Genomic DNA, 19,643 nt, shown 5'->3' on the forward strand with positions numbered 1-19,643 from the left:
ATGATATTAAGATAAGTTCGGCTTAAAGCACAAAAGATAGGACTATATAACACATAGATCGACCTTATTATAGCTGCCACACGATTTGAGCTTCTATACAAGTCTAATTGGGAAGGTACTTTGTTGAAGAAATTTCCTCCATCGCGACTTGAACAACCAACATATCATTCACAACGAAACCCTTTGATGAATTTCTCAGATCAGAAAGAGGCATGAAGTCAGCGTAACCCCACCCGATTGTTTGGGGACTGAACCAGTTATCAACTACCAGTAAAAAAAAAAAGAAACACATATATTAGACATCGTAGTGATTGAAAATGTTATGAATTTCAGATTAAATAACAGATGCATAACCACATAATATATATATATATATATAGTATCCACACTTACGTGGCCTTTCCAAAACAGTGTTGGATTGGGATGGGAATTGGTTAGGAACACGAAGCTTGGCTCGTACGTAAACCTTGTCATAAGGTTTTGCTTTTAGTAGCCAAGGTTAAGGTAAAGCGACAAAATTTTGCCTTCGAGATCGCCAAAACCATTTCTAAAGATTCGTAGATTCCTGATCAGCATGTGGAAAAACTTGTTAAACACTTACTGGTACTACCCACTATAGGGCAACAAGTCCTTATCCTAATAGAAATATAAACGTATAACAATATACAAGCTTATCCTCAATACTTATACTACAACTAATATATTGAGAAACTCACCAGCTTTTTCTTCCGATGATGAACTCCTCTGATAGGTAATCAGTAGGCAGTGTCGAGAATCCCTGAATAAACCAGGTGAATCTTTCGTTTGGAAAACTCTTGGTGACAGAGAAAAGTTCCGACTTCTCATAGAATGCTGGAATGATGACGTCAACGCCGCCAAACTCGCAATGGTCGATATCATAAAGGTAGCCATTTTTCAGGTTGTTAAACGTAGTCAGAGGAAGAACCTTAGAAAACCCCCACATGGTTTTGATTGCACTGAATCGCCATACATCAGTATCTACACGGTAACACCAAATAAACATATCCATAGATAGATAGATGTTACTAAAACATTTAGAGAAAATGACATATTTAATTGAAAAAATCAAATACAATAAAGTTATACTAAACCTTGGATCGTAAAGTACTTCTTCTCTTTCTTGTTGAAGACGTAAAATCTGAGATCTACATGAACCTCTTCATGTGGAGAGGTTAGAGTTGAGATGTCTAAGACGACATAAAGCGAAATGTACCCTGTACCGTTATCATTCTTGTTCCCCTTAGGATATACGACAAGCGTCCTGTTTCAATTTGTTATTGAAATAATCGATCAAAACGATTCAGCAAACAATTGTAGTACATAATAGAGTGGCTAGCTTGAACAAAGATATAGTATCGCCAAGGTCCTCTATTAGGTAATAAGGATGATTAATGTTATATCCTGGATCTAGATAGGTTATGGGACAAAGGTTCCTAACTTTTTAGTTAGTAAAATAAAAGAAAAACTAAGATGGTACGTACCAATTGTATCTACCGACCCTAAAAGGACGAGATTCATATCTCTCGGTGTAAACAGACTTCATGAGTGTATTGAAAGACTCCATCTTGAGATAGTATAAGACGATGGAGGACAATCTCTTAGACCCTTCACTGTGCTCGATAATGAAACCTTACTATCACGTGATGATATTTGAGTGGGGATAAGTTTCTGAGAGCCATTCTCCTGGTTTGGGACCGGTCCTGCAAAACAAGAGGTAATGAAGAGACAAGAGAGGAGAGAAACCATGCATAAGGTGTCTATGTAGTTACTCATCATGTCAAAGATCTATGAATGAAGTTTAGAGAGTCGGTGTGAGACTTGTTAATGATACTAGTATGTGTTATATAGAAAGGGAGATGGTTAACTAGATGCTTAGTGGGACTAAAAAATAGTGAGATTTTGGCATGATAATGTTTTTCTTTTGGCTAGTGTTCCAGTTGAATCATCTCTATACTATTAAAAAAGAAGTACAAATGAAAATGGGTCGGGTTAGAATCAGAAAATTAACCCAAAATTCTGAAATCGGATCTTTGAAAATTTTTTGGAATATAAATTCGAATTAATAATGAAAAATCGAAATAAAATCAAATATTTATGGAAATCAAATAAAATCTGATTGTACTTATGGTAACTAATAATAAAAGCATATTCCAAACAATATTATACATTAATTACGTATAATATATTTGTTCATATATTTTTGGGACTAATTCCATAACAATCAACGTTTTTGTCATTAATTTCGCTCATTTTAGCCAATTATCATTAATTGAAAGATATTTTACTTGCTTCTAAATATTTCTAGAAAATTTATCACAAATAACCCATCTGTTTTATAAATTAAATTGATATTTTTATTTTGGTCGTGTAAATTAAATAGATATTTTTATTTTGGTCGTGTAAATTAAATAGATATGAAATCCATGTAACTAATTTTAATTTAATTAGATTAAATCGAAATTATGATATTTTCATACCTATAGCTTACCAAAGAAGTTTAATTTTCAATTTATAAAGATTTCTTGAATATGATTTTAGAATTATTCAACAAGATGATAAGTATTTATTAAATTTTGTGAATCATGAAAAATAATAATTAATTTTTAATCATTATACTTCATCTTTCAATCTCTCATCTAACAAATAAGATACATATTCAATTAATACTATGTCCAAACTTCATTTTATTGTATGACTAAATAATATTCCCATTAGAACTGTCAAAGCGAGTTGATTCGTCCCGTTAAGTCCGTTTTGCGATAGAAAAAAAATATTTTGACTTGTAGTTAGTCGGTCCGCACGACCCGCGGGTAGCATATATGAAATACAAACCCGTCCCGGGAATGTATGCGGATTTGCGGGATTGTCCATGGATTTTGTTTAAATAATTTTAAAGTAACCAAAATTTAAAATACTACTAAAATAAATAAATAAATCAAAATACTATTAAAATTTGTTTAAATTACCACATGTTGAATAAGTTATAATTTTATCAATAAATACTAATATGCGGGCTGATCCGCCAACCCGCGGATGAAAACCGATTAAACCTATGACCCACTGCGAATTAATCCATGTGGCCCGCTTATTTGCGGATTTAATATATTTTCCCAAATCTGCCCCATAGTGAGATGATGTGGGCTCGACCCGCGGTTTTTGACCTATTTTGACTGCTCTAATTCCCATGAATCGTCTAATTTTAGAATTTTAAAACACAATATTCTATTTTGTAAATCATAATTAATATGATGGGTATATTATAAACAATTTTACATTTTTTCTACAATTCGTTATTATGAATATTTATAAGTATACTACACGATTCGTTCTACTAAAAACACACACACAATATTAAACGCAACGTATGTAAACTAATATTCTCCCGCGGTGGACCGCGGGTCCGATCCTAATTAATATTTGAAATACCAATCTGGTTTGATAATGCGTTTACTTTTACCATTGACTTATATGTAAGTCAATCAACTTTTAATTAAATTTCGTCCATATTCGAATCGGGGGAGATTTTTTTAATAATGTATAAATCACTGCAAATTCATAGAAATACACCATTCGTTCACAATTGTAGTAGACTAGTAGTATTGAACTCGAATTCATAGAAATACACTGAAACACTACCTCTCTAACCAACTACTAAGCTAGATTAATTAATTAATGCACAGAAATTCGCAAAATCAAATTATCTAGAGAAATTGTTAAAAATGCTCCTTTTTCAATACCTCTTTTCAAAAATGCCTCTTTTGAGAGTCCATTTTTAAGTTTGCTCTCTTTTAATTTTTAATGACCATTTTACCCTTATTTGAAACAAAATTAGGTCCACAAAATACAAAATATTTTTTGGCGGGAAAAGTGATCCCGCAATTTTCCCGCCAAAACACTTGTAAATACCTTGTAAAATTTTCCCGTAAAAATTTTTCCCGCCAAAAAATTTTCCCGCCAAAAATTTTTTTTTGCGGGAAAAGTGATTCCGCAATTTTTTTGCCGAAATTTTTTTGGCGGGAAAATTTTTGGCGGGAAAAATTTACAAGTTATTTTAAAGGTTTTACGGAGTATTTACAAGTGTTTTGTAAGGTTTTACAATGTATTTTACAAGGTACTTATAAGGTTTTATAAGGTATTTATAACTGTAAAACCTTATAAAAAACTTGTAAAACCTTATAACTTGTAAAACCTTATAAAATAGCTTGTAAAATCTTATAATATCTTATAAATACTTTATAAATACGTTGTAAAATCTTTTAAAATATATTGTAAAACCTTATAAATACCCTGTAAAAACCCTTTAAAATACCTTGTAAATTTTTCCCGCCAAAAATTTTCCCGCCAAAAAATTTGCGGAATCACTTTTCCCGCAAAAAAAATTTTTTGGCGGGAAAATTTTTTGGCGGGAAAATTTTTTGGCGGGAAAAAATTTTACGGGAAAATTTTACAAGGTATTTTAAAGGTTTTACAAATTTTTACAAGTGTTTTGGCGGGAAAAATTGGGGGATCACTTTTCCCGCCAAAAAATATTTTGTATTTTGTGGACCTAATTTTGTTATATTTCCTTATATATTTATGATATCTTTTATTAAAAGAAAGGTAATTTAGTCATTTTGTACTTAAAAGGGGTATTTTTAAAAATGGACATCCAAAGGGGACATTTTTGAAAAGGAGTATTGAAAAAGGGGCATTTTTGTGAGTCTCCCAATTATCTATGTAAAATTCATAGAAAATGTTTAATCTCACTGGAACGCTAAAGCCTAAAGGTATAAACGTTGAATTGTTTTAACACCGTAGAGTGTGTAGAGTACTTAACTTGTAAATGAAACTTTTTTCTTGTTTTGTTGTTCAACGAAACGAAACATTTTTTTTTTTTTACAAAATACGTACTTATTACTTTTGAAATCGGAGAACTAAAACTAAAGTGATTCGAAGGACATAATATTTGTGTATTGCCTAATTAAACTTTCTTGATTTATTTATTTTCTCTTTTAGGATTAGAACTTTAGGGTTTTCAGATTTTATCTCTACTATTTGCCTCAAGTCAAAGGAGATACCGACAAAAAGTAGATGCCGAAAATTGCACTGCCAGATCTAAAACTCACGTGTTCTCTTCTGTCTTCTCCCTCCGCATCCAGCGTCGATTCCACGTGGAACAGATTTTTAAGCTGATACTTTATAAGGTAATTATCATATAATCTTTTAAGTTGATACTTTAAAACTTTTAATCACACATTTCTTCTAAGGCCGTGTGGTAGATATATAGACCAGCTTTTGGGATTAAGAACATCCCTTTTCGAGTGTTTGAAAACAGAATCGATAAACATTTTTGTTGCCTCATATGTCGGATGATGTCTATCTTAATAGACTCTAAAGCTCTGCTTCCAATACGGTTGGAATCTACGAGAAGGAGCTTCATTTAACTGTGGAAACGTACTACGTTCCCCACAATGATCTCAATTAGTGACAGAAAACAATAATAATTTTTAAAAATTATACATATATATCATCATGCAAATTAAATATTGAAAACGATTATAGAAGAAACTATAATTATCATTCGACAAAAAAAAGAGGAGACACTACAATTAAGTACAAATTTGAAGTAGAGTACTTGACAGAAAATATGAGTAATTAATAAACATTTTTTAACAGAAATTTTGTTTTGGAAGAGTTTTGTATTTACTATTTACTGCAATTGGTCGTTGTCATAATTTTTTTTTTGTTTTCCTTTATTCTACGGCGGTGAAGATTTCAAAGTATTTACTTTCCGTCAGGCTAAGATCTCCTTTTCTCCGACGGTTCGATTTTGGGCTGTTTCTCTTTTGTAACCATGATTTGTCTGTAGCCCAAAAGCCAAAAGCCCATTTGGTAGAATTATTATTATTAAAAAAAAAAAAAAAAAAAAAAGAAAAAAAAAGGATTTCAAAATATATTAGATATATCGATATAAAACAAACATCCAAAAACTATCGTCGAGAACTCTAAAATGTTGAAAAGTAAAATGTTACATATAATGCCATTGGGATTTTTAAATTTAAAAAAGGAGAAAAAAATAGCAACCATATATTGATAACAATTATATTAATTCCAAGATTTTGCAAATATTGCAACAATAAATTTCGGATATATTAATAAACTCATATCCAATCATTAATTTATTATCATTAAAGAAACAACCATTTATAGAAATTAATTATCTTCATAATATGGTTAAAAAATCAAAAATTGTTTTTATATGAATCCAATAATAATTCTATATTATTAGAATTCTTATAAAATAAACTATGCAAATCATACCATAAAATTACCTAATAAATATCACTAAAAGTTTTCAATCTTTCCAAATCTCGATTTTTCCAAATCTTACAACAAATAAATAACAAAAACTATACATATGACCTTAAAATATATAAAATCCGAAAGTCTAATCTATTGCCTAAAAATCAGGATTTAGGGAAAAAATAAGTTATTAATAGTTTGAAAAAATCTTGGAAGTTCAAACTTAATCCGCAAGATAATTAATTCAAACTGATTTAATTAGTTTGAATTAATTGGAATTAATTTAGAAAAAAATATATTATTGGATTTGTTATTTTCATAAAATTTTGAGAGCATTTTTTAAAATTAAATAATGATTTGTAATTTAACGAAAGTCATATTCTATATTCTATTAATATGATTTTAATACTAAAATTGATTTCTTAATATATCTTTAAACCAATATATTGATGATAGAAAAAAAAAGAGATATAAATATGTTGTCATTAATTTCAAGGATTCAAAATATTTAAACAAGAGATTTGACTTAAAATTTGAAATAAGAATAAATAATCAATTAAGATATTAAATCATTTTCTAAAATTCAAAATAGGCAAACCTAATTTTTCTCATTAACTTCATCTCTTTTAATTGTACTCTCATTTTCGTTATGTTTCTACAACTTATAAATCAACTACATAGGTTTGTCGAGTCATGGCTTAGCTTCTACTGAGTTGGGTCAAAATACAGTCATACTCAGTTTATGAATATGATCCAACAATATCAAAGGAAAATATAAGCAAATAGATTTTTTATAAGCTCTTGATTCCACTTTTGTAATGGGTGAGTTATATAGAAAAAAAAATCAAATATTTTAATTGAGTTAGTATACTAATTGATGCTAATGAACTTTGTTCTTTCCTACAGGCTGCTCATATTTTATACGTTTGACATACGCAAACAAAATACTAAAAAAGTGATAAAATAGTTCATATGTCTAAGTTTGAACTTATTAATAGATAAACCAAACAGAAAATATCATGTTACTATAGTTTGAAAAGAGATAATTAAAACAAATAGAATAATAGTTGGATTATTATTTTATGTTTTTATTATTTTCTATGTTTGAGTCTTTACAACCATGAAGTTTTTTTTTTTTTTTTTTTGACAGCCCATGAAGCTTTACAACCATGAAGCTTTTTTCAACTAGAGAAAACAAAATATTTTTTATAGACTGCGGGTGAATAAGGTTTTTATGTAGTGTTCTACAAGTATGAATTATAAAATTTCTTTCGTGAGTTTGTCAAATTATGAGTATCATACCAAATAAATAAGTGTTCAAATATAACACGTACCAACGTTTTAAACAATTATAGAATGTTTGACAAAAAAAAAATTAGATAGATTCTATTTATTTTGTAAAAATTAAATCCCGAAAGGAAAAGTAAAGAAAATACGGGTATTCCATCTAAATCTCTTACCTATTCTCTTCTCTGTGAACTAAACTAAACATTCTCATATTGGTAAGTATTTTAAAAGAAACAGTTATGTGACGAGAAATTTTAAGATAGGCAACGAGACGGGACGGGAAGACACTATTTTCTCTCATTGTCTTATCTATATTAAATTAAATTTTATTAGAAAACATTTTTTAAAATATGAAATCCCGCACGTACGTGCGGGTCAGGATCTAGTATCGATATAAAACAAACATCCAAAAACTATCGTCGAGAACTCTAAAATGTTGAAAAGTTTCCAAAAACGATGATGCATATAGATATAATAAGTTCAATAGTTTTATCTCTCACATGTAAAATTAAAGTGGGTGGTTAAAAGTTGAACATGTCTACTCTCATTAACTCGTTGCGTTAGGTTAATTCACCATCTTTAAGAGATAGGGCTAAATTTTCCAAACAAATCAAATTAATTAGTTTTCTTTCGTTGGAAATCTTTATAATAAATCAAAATCTACGTAGAACGACCAAACTCCATTTGAATTCACACTTAAAAAAGAAAATCCATTTGAATTACAATCCAATTTGAGGATTGAAACAAACGGACAAGAGGTTTACGCAACGCACATGTGCATGTACCATATTTTGCGATTACACGACGGACTGGAGGCAGTTTTTCTTCAACAAAGTATTTTTCATAGTTAGACTTCTCTAAACCAAAGGAACCTGCAGCTCCATTTAGACGAAACAGAGTTATTCAATTCCAATCGTATATTTTTTTAACTTTATATATATATATATATATATATAAATTCATTGATAAACGTAAAAAAAAAAAAAAGTTTATATAGCATTTACTGAAATGATATAGAATGAGTTAATGAAATTCAGATGAGTCACCAACTAAGTTGAGATGGATTCAATATTCAATGATGCTAGTTGAAAGAACGTACAACCAAAAAAGATTGTTTCAATATTTAATTCGCATTCGCAAACATGAGGCAAAATAATACTATAATATTATCACGTTAAAGTCTCAATAATATCCTGATTCTTGAGCATCCCAACGCATTATTAACTAAGCATGTATCTCCCACTAAGTACTAACCATATAAGAGTAACAGTACTCTCAGTTCTGTACACTTCATTCCAAAACCAACCTTAAGAGATGACGAGCCACTCCAGAAACACAAGCTCTATTGCTTATCTCTTGCTTTGTTTCTTCATTACCTCTGCGACTGCACATTCCTTCATACGACAATTCACTGATGGGGACCTCAACACAAATCTGCAGCGTAAGCCAATTTTCTATGTTCTTTTAGTTGTTATAAATGGAAACAGATCCTTTGTTATTTTTATATTTTTTTCTTTCTCAAATGCTCTGTTTTTGTGTAGAAACAGAGGAGGTAGGCGCAGAACCAATCCGAAACCTGGACGTAGGGCATTACTTACAAGAAAATAAGGAGATCTCATCACGTGATTATAAAGTCTCAGCCTCAAACGCAGTGAAAGGTCTGAGAGATCGTCCTCCATCGTCTTACTCTCTCAAGATGGAGTCTTTCAACATACTCCTTAAGTCAACTTACACGGAGAAATACGCATCTCGTCCCTTTTCAGTTGGTGGATACAACTGGTATGTTGGTCAATCTGATCTCTATTTGCTCGATTCGAATCTTACACACTCAAAATACAATATGTATACAGGACACTTGTTGTGTTCCCCAATGGGAACAAGAAGGATGGTGGTTCAGGGTACCTTTCTCTTTACGTAGCCATAGACAACTCAACTCTTGTCGCTGCACAGCAAGAGATCTACGCGGATCTAAGGTTTTACATCTTTAACAAGAACGAGAGGAAGTACTTCACTATCCAAGGTTTTTATAATTTTCAACAAAAAAATTGTAGTGTTTTAACAAGAAAAGATGCTTTGTGTAGTATATATAGTAACATCTATCTATCGATTGGTCTTTGTTATAATCTGCAGATACCGATGTATGGAAGTTTAGTGTCTTCAAAACGATGTGGGGATTCTCTCAGGTCCTCTCCATTGATACATTCAAAGACCCAATAAACGGATACCTTTACGATGGAGATCATTGCGAGTTTGGTGTTGATGTAACCATTCCTTCTCTTTATGAAAAATCGGAACTTTTCACTGTCACAGAGAATTTCCAAAATCCGAGATTCACTTGGACCATTCGGGGATTCTCTACGCTGCTAAAAGACACTTACCTATCAGATGTGTTCACCATCGGAGGAAGAAGTTGGTGAGTCAACATTATTTCAAAATAAAAAACTCTGGTAGAGTAGTATTGATAAGTAGTAACAAGTATTCTATATGTTGATCAGGAATATACAAGTTAATCCAAGTGGTCGTGCCACCGGAGAGGGAAAAGCCTTGTCGATGTATCTTAACCTTAATGTGAATGAGATATTTAGACCATATGAGAAGATTTATGTTCGAGCCAAATTTCGAGTTCTTAACCAACGCAATCTCAATAACGTCGAAAGGCCACGTAAGTAAATGATATATGTTCATTGATATGTACACATAACATCTCATCGCGATGACTAATGAGATTTACGTTTTTTTGGGGCAGTCGATATTTGGTACAATGGTCCGGGATATGGAGCAGAATATAGCTGGGGTTACCCTGAGTTTATCTCTCTCTCTGATCTCAGAGATGTATCAAAGGGTTTCGTTGTGAACGATATGTTGATGGTTCAAGTTGAAATGGAAGCCATTTCTTCAACCAAGTACTTTCCTAGTTAGATTTTTCCTAGCCAAATAACTTGCACCTCCATGTGTTTGATTTGTTATCAAATACCTACTAATAAGAATTTGCTTTTGATTTTCAAATCAATAAGTTTCTTTTTCTTCTCTTTTTTTTTCTTCCGCATATCAATATCAAACTATCAAAGCTCTTCTTGAAAGCATCAAGGAGTCTTTACCCAAACAAAATTCATCAATCCGACATTCGGCTCAAATTTTGTTTGTTTTGTATATATTAAAGGATCAATTAATTAGAGTCTACCGCTAAATTACTATAACTGTTGTATTACCATAAAAAAAAACACAAGTATAGTATTGCTAATCTTTTAATCTCAACATTTTAAAATATGATCAAATGTAACTTTGAATACCTATGAATAAATGGATCGATGGGTTTTATAAGTTACAAAATATTTGGAGAGAATAAATCAATTATGGTTACTTCATTATCAAAGAATATGATCACAATTAACTGGAAAAATAAGTAAAAGAAAAAAAAAAGGTTAGAAAAACTAATAAAAATTCATTAAAAAGTAGAACACTTGGATCTAGTGTCTTGGTTTTTGATCGATGTAGTCTTTATCTTGACCACGTAAACTAAGTTCTATTGGTGAGATGGAACAACTTTATGTATGTATATATAGCATGTTGAGATTAAAGATTAGCAATATTATAATTTTTTATTGTTTGTGGCAATACATTAATGATAGCAATTTAGCAGCAGACTATAACCTCCGTCATAAACTAATCCATTGATCCTTTAATTCATAGGTATCAAAACTTTCATTTGAACCAATTTATAGTCTAATTTGCTAACTACTGTATTCAGTTCCAATAATATGTTTTTGAATGTTTTCTAATAATATTTAAATGATAACTTAAAGAAAATTGACCTTCATATTGGATATTTTCAACTGATGTAGAATTATTTTCTGGTCGAGTTAATGAAAAACTTCATGCGAGGGCACTTACTAAACTTGAGATGGATTCAAAAGTCAACGATGCTAAAACCACCGATGCATGTTTTGTTTTGAAACAACATTATTATGTAAGAATCTAACTAATATCCGAAGTCTCCTACTAAGTATCCTAAAGCATTTCTCTCACTTTAAGTATATAGGTTTCACTAACCTCTCTCTTCATTCACATAAGTCATAACCTTGAAAGATGACGAGTCTCTACAGAAACACATCCTCTGTTGTTTATCTCTTGTTTTGTCTCTTCATCACATCTTCGTCTGCAGATTCCATCATAGGACAATTCACTGATGATTTCATCACAACTCTCTGTTGGAACTCAATTTTTACACAAGTGGCTCCGGCCAACTTTCCGGCGAATTTTCCGGTGAAGTCCATCACCGGAATGACCGGATAATGGAATCTTTGGATTCCTTGTTATGAGCACTATAAGATAGTGTATTTACATGTAAAAATTGAAGTTATATTGAATGAGTAATTGATGTCCAAAGTGGGGAGCTTGAAAGCTTATAAACTACAAATGTAATTTTGTCTGGAAGTTTGGAAATTTTCCCTCTATTATATAGCGATACACATATGACATGGTTCACTAGCTATTGGGAAGGAGAGAGTCTGGTAAAGGAGATACATGCACATTATGCAACACGACCCACACGGGCGCGTCGTACCAAGCCGGGTTTGGGCTTGGGCTCTTGGGAATGTGGGCCTTTGGCCCACAAAAAGTATTATTTTTGGAGAAAATACTTATGAGGCTTTTGTTACATTTATGCAACAATTTCTACATAAGTTTTGGCCCAAATCGAGTTCTTAACCAGCGAAATCTCAATAACGTCGAAAGGCAACGTAAGCAAATAGCTTATGTTTATCGATGTTTAAACATACCATCTCATCGCGATGACTAATGAGATTTTTCCTTCTTTTTTGGTAGTCACGAATTGGTACATTGGTCCGGGATATGGCTCGGGTGACTCTGAGATTATCTCTCTAGCTGATCTGAGAGATTCATCAAAGGGTTTTGTTGTGAATGATATGTTGAAGGTTCAAGTCCAACTTGAGGCCATTTCTTCAACCATGTACTTCCCTAGTTAGATTTTTCAAACCAAGGAGCTTGCAACTCCATGTTAGTGCTTTGTTATCAAACCACCTAATAATAAGAAATTGTGTATGTTTTCTTTTTATCATAGCAATATCAAATTATCATCTCTCCAAAAAAGCACTAAGCAATTAACCAAAGTTTGGTTATAATTCTTATCTCAAACTTTTCAACATTTAGCACAAATCTTGTCCTTCCAGCGTTAATTGGAAGATGAAACTGAGTTATTCACGACCATGTTAGCTCTGTTTAGTGTCTTGTCTCTCAAGCATAAAGGTTTTCACTCAAATATTGTATACAATTAATACAAATACGTCAACAGCAAATGAGGGTGCACAAGACACTAGATAACTTATTCTTGATTAGAGGCTTCTGATTTGTAACCAACCTAATGGTTGATAAACCGCAACATTTTCCGTAGTGTGCAGCAAAATGAAAAGTAGGTTAAAAATGGGTTAAGCCCCAAAACCATTGTGTCTCTTATTTGTTTTGACATCTTCCGAATCAAAATACCCTTCCTAGAGATTGATGGTGGTCTAGAGTGTTGCAATACATTCAATCTCGATCTTGGCGTTTAGAGGCAAAGCTGCAACTTGATACGTAGATCGTGCTGGAGAGGGAGCTGGGAAGTCTGCAACAGAGAAAAATGTTTTGTGCCCTTAACGACTCCACTAGAAATTATGCATCTCAAACAAAGTAGGAACACTAATAATCTTGTTAAAGAACTCACATTTGGCATATATCTCGTTCACTGTCTTGAAGTCAGCCAAATCAGCCAACCTTTGAGAGAAAACCAAAGAGAATAAGAATTCAGATGGATAATGATACTGTTGAAGAAAACAAGATCCCTTACATGATTGTTGTCTTCACCACCGAGGAATAATCAGCACCACTAGCTTTCAATATCTCCCCCATGTTTTTGAGTACCTTCAATATTTCAAACGAATAGTAGAAGCAATCAGACATAATCAGAGGGCAAACAGAGCAACTTGACATTGCAACAACTACACTGGTAGTTAATTTGAAGACTAATACCAAATCAAAAATTTCAAAAGCAAAACTCAAAAGTTTTAAAGGCTGAAAGTGAATATCCCAATAAACTCAAGCTTGACTAAGGCACAATAATCGTTATCTCTCACTACATCTTCACCACCATTTGTCAAACAACATTCAAAACAATCTAATCGACTTGACTTCGAATGAAATCATCCAAACATAACAGAGATGCAAGTGAAAAAGTACTCTAAACAAAACTTATCTTTATAAAGACCATAATGACAGCTTAAAAGCTACATTCACCTGCTCAGTCTGATCTTCGACGCTCTCGGAAACAAACTTTCCAGTCTATACACACACAAAAAAACAAAAAGACAAATCTTGCAAACTTTAGAACACATATAAGAAAGAACAAAATGGTGATTTTACATTTTCATATCTTATATACAAACCTCAGGTATAAGTCCAAGAACACCTGAAAGGAAAACAAGATTATTGGCTTTAATGGCCTGAGAGTATGGTCCCAAAGCAGCTGGTGCTTTCTCAGTAGCCACAACTTCCTTCTTCACTGCACACACAAACATGAAATTTCTTAAGTAAAAACCCTATTCTCAAACCTTTGATTATTCAATACGGAAGATGAAAGAAACTAAGACCCAATACTAACAAACATATGCATTGAAGATAATTGAAATCAATTTCAAATTTTTGACACTGACATTCATAAAAATCACATCTTTAGGAAGTACTGATATTGGTCCAAATTAACGAGAAAAGAATCAAAATTGGAGAAATCGTTACCAGAAGAAGCAGAGACACTGAGGGAAGCGAAAGGAGGAGATCTAGAAGACATTCTGAAGAGAGAAACACCAGCAAATGTTGCGCAGCCGACACCAGCAGCGACCAATGGGGTACGAGTGGAGCGAAGTGCGGTTGAGAGGTCGAGTGTTGGAGAGTTTATGGATCTGAAAACCGACCAAGTCATCTCACTCTCTCCGGCGCCGGCAAGAAGTAGAATAGCGAATGGACCACGAGAGAGAGAGAGAAAGGTAGGTGAAGAAGAAGAAAGAAGACTGAGTTCGATGCGATTGGATTTTAAGCAGATGATTCTCGTGCTTCTTCTCTTCGAAACGTTTTTTGTATTTCCCACTTTACCCTTAGTTAGGTACATATATTACTGAGTTTTATTTTTGTTCCTTTCTTTTTGGGTAATTTAGTTTGGACCCATTGGGTCGTGAGGTCCATGGCTTTTGTGAAGTTTATCGACAACATGTTATATTTTATTCACTTCTTTTAACATGGGATTGCTTAGGAAAAACATGTTTAGTTATTACAAAAAAAAAATGGAGATAGACTATGAAGAAGTGTGTTATGAAAGATGGTCTCTACAAATGGGGCAAGTTTCTTGCCTAAGCAACCACTCATCTATGCAATTCATATGAAATTTGTGGCCACATCTCTCTAGCTTTCTTCCTACTTCCCCTTCTTCCCAATCCTACACACCCCCAAAAAAATGAAGGTTTGAAAAAAGTACGATTAAGTAATTATAATCACATTTTTAAATCTGATTCCTATATGATTTTAGTTACATTTTCATCACCTGTAAGCAAATCGAACAACTTGATTTTGTTTGCTGATCTGAACGGTTGTAGAACATCGGGATGTTTTCAATAGAGCTCTTCGATAATCCCTTTTTCTCTTGCTTGAAATCGTATATGTTTGAACTCTCCATGTAATTTGTATCCAATGTTATTATCTGCATATATTTTTTGTTTGTTTTCTTTTTAGAATTTTATAAAATGTAAACTATGGAATATGTGGTAGTTTAAAGAGTTTTGTGAGTGATTGGTTCTGACTTTACATTAGAAAATATTGTGTTCTTGTAAATTTAAAAGACGTAGTTGAAAAAAAAAAAGTCAGAAGAATTAACAAAAAGAATGGAGAGTACTTACTTGCCATTGATATGCTTTGAGAGCAAACGGTCTAACCAATCCCATGATGGCTTTCCCATTCACTACTCTCCTGAGTAAAGCCACCTGCCATGCTTTTCATATTTTTGTCACCAAACTATTGTTACAATAACATCATACTTTATTCAGATAACTAATTACTAGAATACCATCATTCTTAGCCTTCTTAATCACAAGACCACTCCCACTTTCTAACTAAAAGCATATGGCTGATCAGTGATTTAATTTTTAGATTCTAGGGATGATATGTAGTCACAATCACCTTAGACAAAGGTTGATCACCATGTAGCACCGGCCCAAAGAGTTGGACCGCGGTGATAACTCCAGCCACGACTCCGAGCAAACTACCTTGAAGAAATCCGATGTCAGTGGTGTGACCTTCGATGGCTCCTACAATGGCGGCTACCACAACACTAGCTACATCCAAAATTAATGACATTTAGTGACCTTGTAAAATTGTTATACATAGAATTTGGATGAAAATAAAGCAATGTGATATGTTAAACCAAGAAGAAAGTAGATTTTTCTAAGAATTTGGATGAAAATATTCTATTTTTTATTTGTGCAAATAAAAATATATTTTTGTTAAAGAATGAGGATTTAAGGGTAGAGAATCCATAAATGAGATAAGTTTTTGAATTCAATTAAGGTAGGCATAATAAATACATAGTGGGTGTGGCCATATCACACACATTTTAGACCCCACCATCTTACATACATATGAATATACTTTTGTATATTATCTATACTATTAAACTGGAATCATATTGAATGTGAAATAGGTCGTCTTCTCTACCTAGACAAACAAGTGATTCAGGTTAAAGGAAAAGGCGAATACAATGGAACAGAAGATCCCGACATCAGACTCCTATAGTAAGAAAAAGTTGCTTGACACATCGCTCTATGAAGATTCAAGAATTTTAATAAAAAAAATATTCAAGAATTTTCTCTTTTTATTTGTCAATTTTTTTTTTATTAATATATATTTAAGTTCTTTTATCAAACACTCATGTCAAGTTGTCAACTATTATATGTAGTTATAGTATGTATGAGTGTGAATTCATACAAAAGATGTAAGTACATGTCAATGAAGTACATATATCCAACACCTATGAAATGGTGTCTCACGTTTCATCTTTAAAACTACGTTAGACTAGCAAGCATATACAGAATTCAAAAAAGGAACAAACGTACGTGGCCTTATAATGATACGCAAATGAAGATAACTTGTAAATTTACCGGAAGCAAGAATGAGGATGAATGAGCCCAACAAAGCTCGCTTTATCGTTCTTGACATTATGACGACCGCGCCAGTAATCCAAGAAGAAACAGCGTATGTGAGTTTCAGAAGAATCATCTTAGCAATGCCCATGAAGAAAAGATGGAATACTAATTGATTTTATATTTATGGGATATTTTGTATTTGTGTGTTTTTATGGGGTGAGAGCTTGAATTGGAGAGTGGTGTTGAGTGTGAGAAAAGAGCAATATATAAAGAAAAAGAAAAAGAGAGAAAGGAGGAGGAGTTGCATTTAAGAAGCTGAACTACCCATACCTCTAATCTACATGGCATTGGCGACTCTATTGGCGCATGCATGAACTTGCGCCCACAGAAGAATCTAAATGTTTTATAAAATAAAATAAAAAGCAAGAAAATTAAATGGAGAAATTAATGCAGTTTTGAAATATGAAAATGGGAAGGCATGGGATAAGCTTGAGATTGAAATGAATCCAATTTAAATTCATTATAGTGGTTTATTGCCATTTTCGTGCTATAGTAGTTTAGTCATTATACTAGTGGTAGCAGTCCTAATTTTTACAAACTTTCAATCTTGGATTCTTAATTAATGTGTGAGACTATGTAGCAAAAAAAAAGTTCTTAACCAATGTTTTAAAAAATTGACAGTGTTTATAAATGAGTTTGGATAGACTAATTTTTACTGCATTTTTGGGATATAGGCTAAGCCAAAAAAAATTTAAGACACGGGCTTGTGTAGTAGTAACTAGTAAGAGCATGGGCAGTGAGGCAAGCAGGTGGGTGTGAGTCTTGGGGTGTAGGAAAAACGAAAAAATTGTCTCTCTCTTCACACCCGGATGTAAGTTTACACTCGGGTGTAACACTTTTTCTCTCTATCTCTTTCTTTCTTTTTCTTTCTCTTTTCTCTTTTGCTTTAAATTATAATACTAAAAAAATACTTACACCCATACAAACACATTTGCCACCGATGATCTAAGTAGACTATGTCATGTATGTGAATCACATAAAAGCAGCATTTATTTTCGTCCCACGTTGGATTGGTTTTGGGCTTTAAAGTCCAATATAGTGGACATGGACCGAGCCAATTGAGCTTTTTGTTCTAGGGTAAACGTATCTTTGTTTTTTTTTGGCAAACAATTGTTATAAGTGCTTGACTTGAGACGGAAGGAAGAAATTTGTAAACTTTACGGAGGAAAAAAAAAAAAATTTCTAAGGTTACATCGACCATCCTCAATGTCCAATCTTCCAAAGGATTTTTCGGATCTTCCAAGGGATTTGGCGGAGGAGGTGCTCTCTAAGGTGGTTCTGGTGACATCTCTGAGAAGAGTCCGATCTACTTGCAAAACATGGAACGCTTTGTTCAAACGTATAGGAGCTTTGCAAAGAAGCACCTTGCTCAAGCAAGAGTAGCTGCAGCAAAGAAAAAGGAGTTTATGGTAGTCATGATGATGGATTTTAGGGTTTATCTGATGCACGTGAATCTTCACTACGACAAGGTTGAATTATGCATGAAACGTCAAGGTACACTTATTTTCCCCGACGCCTCAGATCAAATCTATGTACGTCAAGTCTTTCACTGCGACGGTTTATTGTTATGCATCCTGAAAGACAACCCTAGGCTCGTTGTTTTTAACCCGTATTGTGGGCAACCACGGTGGATCGAAGCCACATATAATAATCAGAGATTGGAATTTTATTCGTTTGCTCTGGGATACAATAGCAACACCAAATCCCACAAAATCTTGAGATTTATTTTATATCATGGTCTTTTCTCTTTGGCTTTGGCTGAGTTCAAAATCTACGACTTTAACTCTGATTCATGGAGGGTTCTTGATGTTACTCGAGACTGGGACATAGATTGGTATCGCGGTGGTGTCTCTATCAAGGGAAATGCATATTTCTTTGCTAATGAGACGTATTCAGAAAACCCTAGCCAAGGAGACCATATATAATTTCTTAATCTCTTTTGATTTCACAAGAGAAACATTTGGGCCGCGTTTGCCTCTGCCCTTTGAGTGGTGTCCTGTAGATATTCTGAGTCTATCTATTGTTAGAGATGAACAGCTTGCTGTGTTATTTCAACGAGAGGATACATTTCAAATGGAGATCTGGGTTACAACTAAGATTGAGCCCAACACGTTGTCGTGGGGCAGCAAGTTCTTCTTATCAGTGGATATGAGAGTTCTCACCGGCAATGGGTTTATGTTTTCGTTTAGTGGTGCAAGTTTCTTCATTGATGAGGAGAAGAAAATCGCTGTGGTTTTTAATGAAGGCAAAGACATGATGGGGAGGCACAACACAGCTTTCATCATTGGAGAGGATGGATCCTTGAAAGAAGTGAATCTTGGAGAATCTCGAAACAGAAATCTCCAACCACTTGTGTGCTCTTATGTTCCAAGTTCAATGCAACTTGAATAGTCCATTTTACAATACTTATAATATCTATTTCTTGCTCTTGCACTTTTACTTGTTTCTTTTTCTCTTTTGTCATCTTCTTTATAAAAAATATAGAAATTTAATTTGTGTCTCATCCTTCTTTTATAAGTATGACTTCGTTTTTGCCATATTTGACTTCGTTTTGTTGCCTTAGGTTGCTTAATTAACTTCTTCTGTTGTAGTAGACTCATTGCAAAATCTCTGTTTCTCTTCTTACATTTGTTATGTTTGTGTTCTTGCAAATAGGCAGCTCTGCTATTGTGATTTATGTAGAACAGAGTAGGCTGCGTTTAACTTTAAAATTTGTAAGTATGTATGCTTAGATTTGAGTTTCCCATCTTAACTTTTGGCCGTATCAGTTTTACAGAGAGCAAGTGGCTGCTAGGCTGATACGTAGAAGATTGA

General features: G+C 33.0%; 5 protein-coding genes across 7 annotated transcripts; 2 read left to right on the forward strand and 3 right to left on the reverse strand.

The window, feature by feature from the left end:
• Positions 1-20: 20 nt before the first annotated feature.
• LOC9319308 lies at positions 21-1,893 on the reverse strand. Its single transcript, XM_021032448.1, is given in 7 exon segments — positions 21-264; positions 394-492; positions 495-565; positions 717-999; positions 1,113-1,282; positions 1,503-1,591; positions 1,594-1,893. Coding segments are annotated over 7 exon segments (1,077 nt in total). The 5' UTR covers positions 1,798-1,893; the 3' UTR covers positions 21-103.
• A 6,908-nt stretch (positions 1,894-8,801) lies between these two features.
• On the forward strand, positions 8,802-12,645 carry LOC9321436 (probable inactive serine/threonine-protein kinase fnkC). Of its 3 annotated transcripts, none has more exons than XM_021030534.1 (6): positions 8,802-9,031; positions 9,138-9,369; positions 9,441-9,610; positions 9,721-10,003; positions 10,086-10,252; positions 10,337-10,621. In XM_021030534.1, exons 1-6 carry the CDS (start codon positions 8,905-8,907, stop codon positions 10,507-10,509), a joined length of 1,152 nt encoding a protein of 383 aa, XP_020886193.1. In that variant the 5' UTR covers positions 8,802-8,904; the 3' UTR covers positions 10,510-10,621. The 3 variants fall into 3 exon arrangements, with proteins under 3 accessions (XP_020886193.1, XP_020886194.1, XP_020886192.1); XM_021030535.1 differs by lacking the exon at positions 10,337-10,621 and adding an exon at positions 12,415-12,645 and having other exon boundaries at positions 8,831-9,031; XM_021030533.1 differs by having other exon boundaries at positions 8,837-9,031; positions 9,132-9,369.
• Positions 12,646-12,843: 198 nt separating this feature from the next.
• On the reverse strand, positions 12,844-14,692 carry LOC9319309 (reactive Intermediate Deaminase A, chloroplastic). Its single transcript, XM_002885324.2, has 6 exons — positions 14,377-14,692; positions 14,028-14,143; positions 13,879-13,923; positions 13,433-13,506; positions 13,310-13,359; positions 12,844-13,210 (listed from the first exon to the last, which is right to left on the reverse strand). The coding sequence occupies exons 1-6, from the start codon at positions 14,558-14,560 to the stop codon at positions 13,116-13,118; spliced, it is 564 nt and encodes a 187-aa protein (XP_002885370.1). The 5' UTR covers positions 14,561-14,692; the 3' UTR covers positions 12,844-13,115.
• Positions 14,693-14,833: 141 nt separating this feature from the next.
• LOC9321437 (NEP1-interacting protein-like 2) lies at positions 14,834-17,173 on the reverse strand. The gene is made up of 5 exons (XM_002885325.2): positions 16,785-17,173; positions 15,808-15,962; positions 15,528-15,611; positions 15,176-15,331; positions 14,834-15,070 (listed from the first exon to the last, which is right to left on the reverse strand). The coding sequence occupies exons 1-5, from the start codon at positions 16,915-16,917 to the stop codon at positions 14,945-14,947; spliced, it is 654 nt and encodes a 217-aa protein (XP_002885371.1). The 5' UTR covers positions 16,918-17,173; the 3' UTR covers positions 14,834-14,944.
• A 613-nt stretch (positions 17,174-17,786) lies between these two features.
• On the forward strand, positions 17,787-19,234 carry LOC9321438 (putative F-box protein At3g23420). Its single transcript, XM_021033225.1, is given in 3 exon segments — positions 17,787-18,170; positions 18,173-18,730; positions 18,732-19,234. Coding segments are annotated over 3 exon segments (1,182 nt in total). The 5' UTR covers positions 17,787-18,035; the 3' UTR covers positions 19,221-19,234.
• Positions 19,235-19,643: the final 409 nt, after the last annotated feature.

This window comes from Arabidopsis lyrata (genome assembly GCF_000004255.2).
Source record: "Arabidopsis lyrata subsp. lyrata unplaced genomic scaffold ARALYscaffold_3, whole genome shotgun sequence".
In the NCBI taxonomy this organism is placed as follows: Eukaryota; Viridiplantae; Streptophyta; class Magnoliopsida; order Brassicales; family Brassicaceae; genus Arabidopsis; species Arabidopsis lyrata.

Excerpts from the sequence above, each read along its gene's own strand:
- LOC9321437 (XM_002885325.2), bottom strand. The coding sequence starts at position 16,917 with ATGGGCATTGCTAAGATGATTCTTCTGAAACTCACATACGCTGTTTCT. Across the intron at positions 15,612-15,807 it reads GTGATCAACCTTTGTCTAAG|GTGGCTTTACTCAGGAGAGT; the intron begins GTGATTGTGACT and ends AAAGCATGGCAG. Across the intron at positions 15,332-15,527 it reads TCAAAGCATATCAATGGCAA|ATAATAACATTGGATACAAA; the intron begins GTAAGTACTCTC and ends AAATATATGCAG.
- LOC9319309 (XM_002885324.2), bottom strand. The coding sequence starts at position 14,560 with ATGACTTGGTCGGTTTTCAGATCCATAAACTCTCCAACACTCGACCTC. Across the intron at positions 13,360-13,432 it reads GTGGTGAAGACAACAATCAT|GTTGGCTGATTTGGCTGACT; the intron begins GTAAGGGATCTT and ends TTTCTCTCAAAG. Across the intron at positions 13,211-13,309 it reads GAACGAGATATATGCCAAAT|ACTTCCCAGCTCCCTCTCCA; the intron begins GTGAGTTCTTTA and ends TCTCTGTTGCAG.
- LOC9321436 (XM_021030533.1), top strand. The coding sequence starts at position 8,905 with ATGACGAGCCACTCCAGAAACACAAGCTCTATTGCTTATCTCTTGCTT. Across the intron at positions 9,370-9,440 it reads TCAGTTGGTGGATACAACTG|GACACTTGTTGTGTTCCCCA; the intron begins GTATGTTGGTCA and ends ATATGTATACAG. Across the intron at positions 9,611-9,720 it reads GAAGTACTTCACTATCCAAG|ATACCGATGTATGGAAGTTT; the intron begins GTTTTTATAATT and ends TATAATCTGCAG.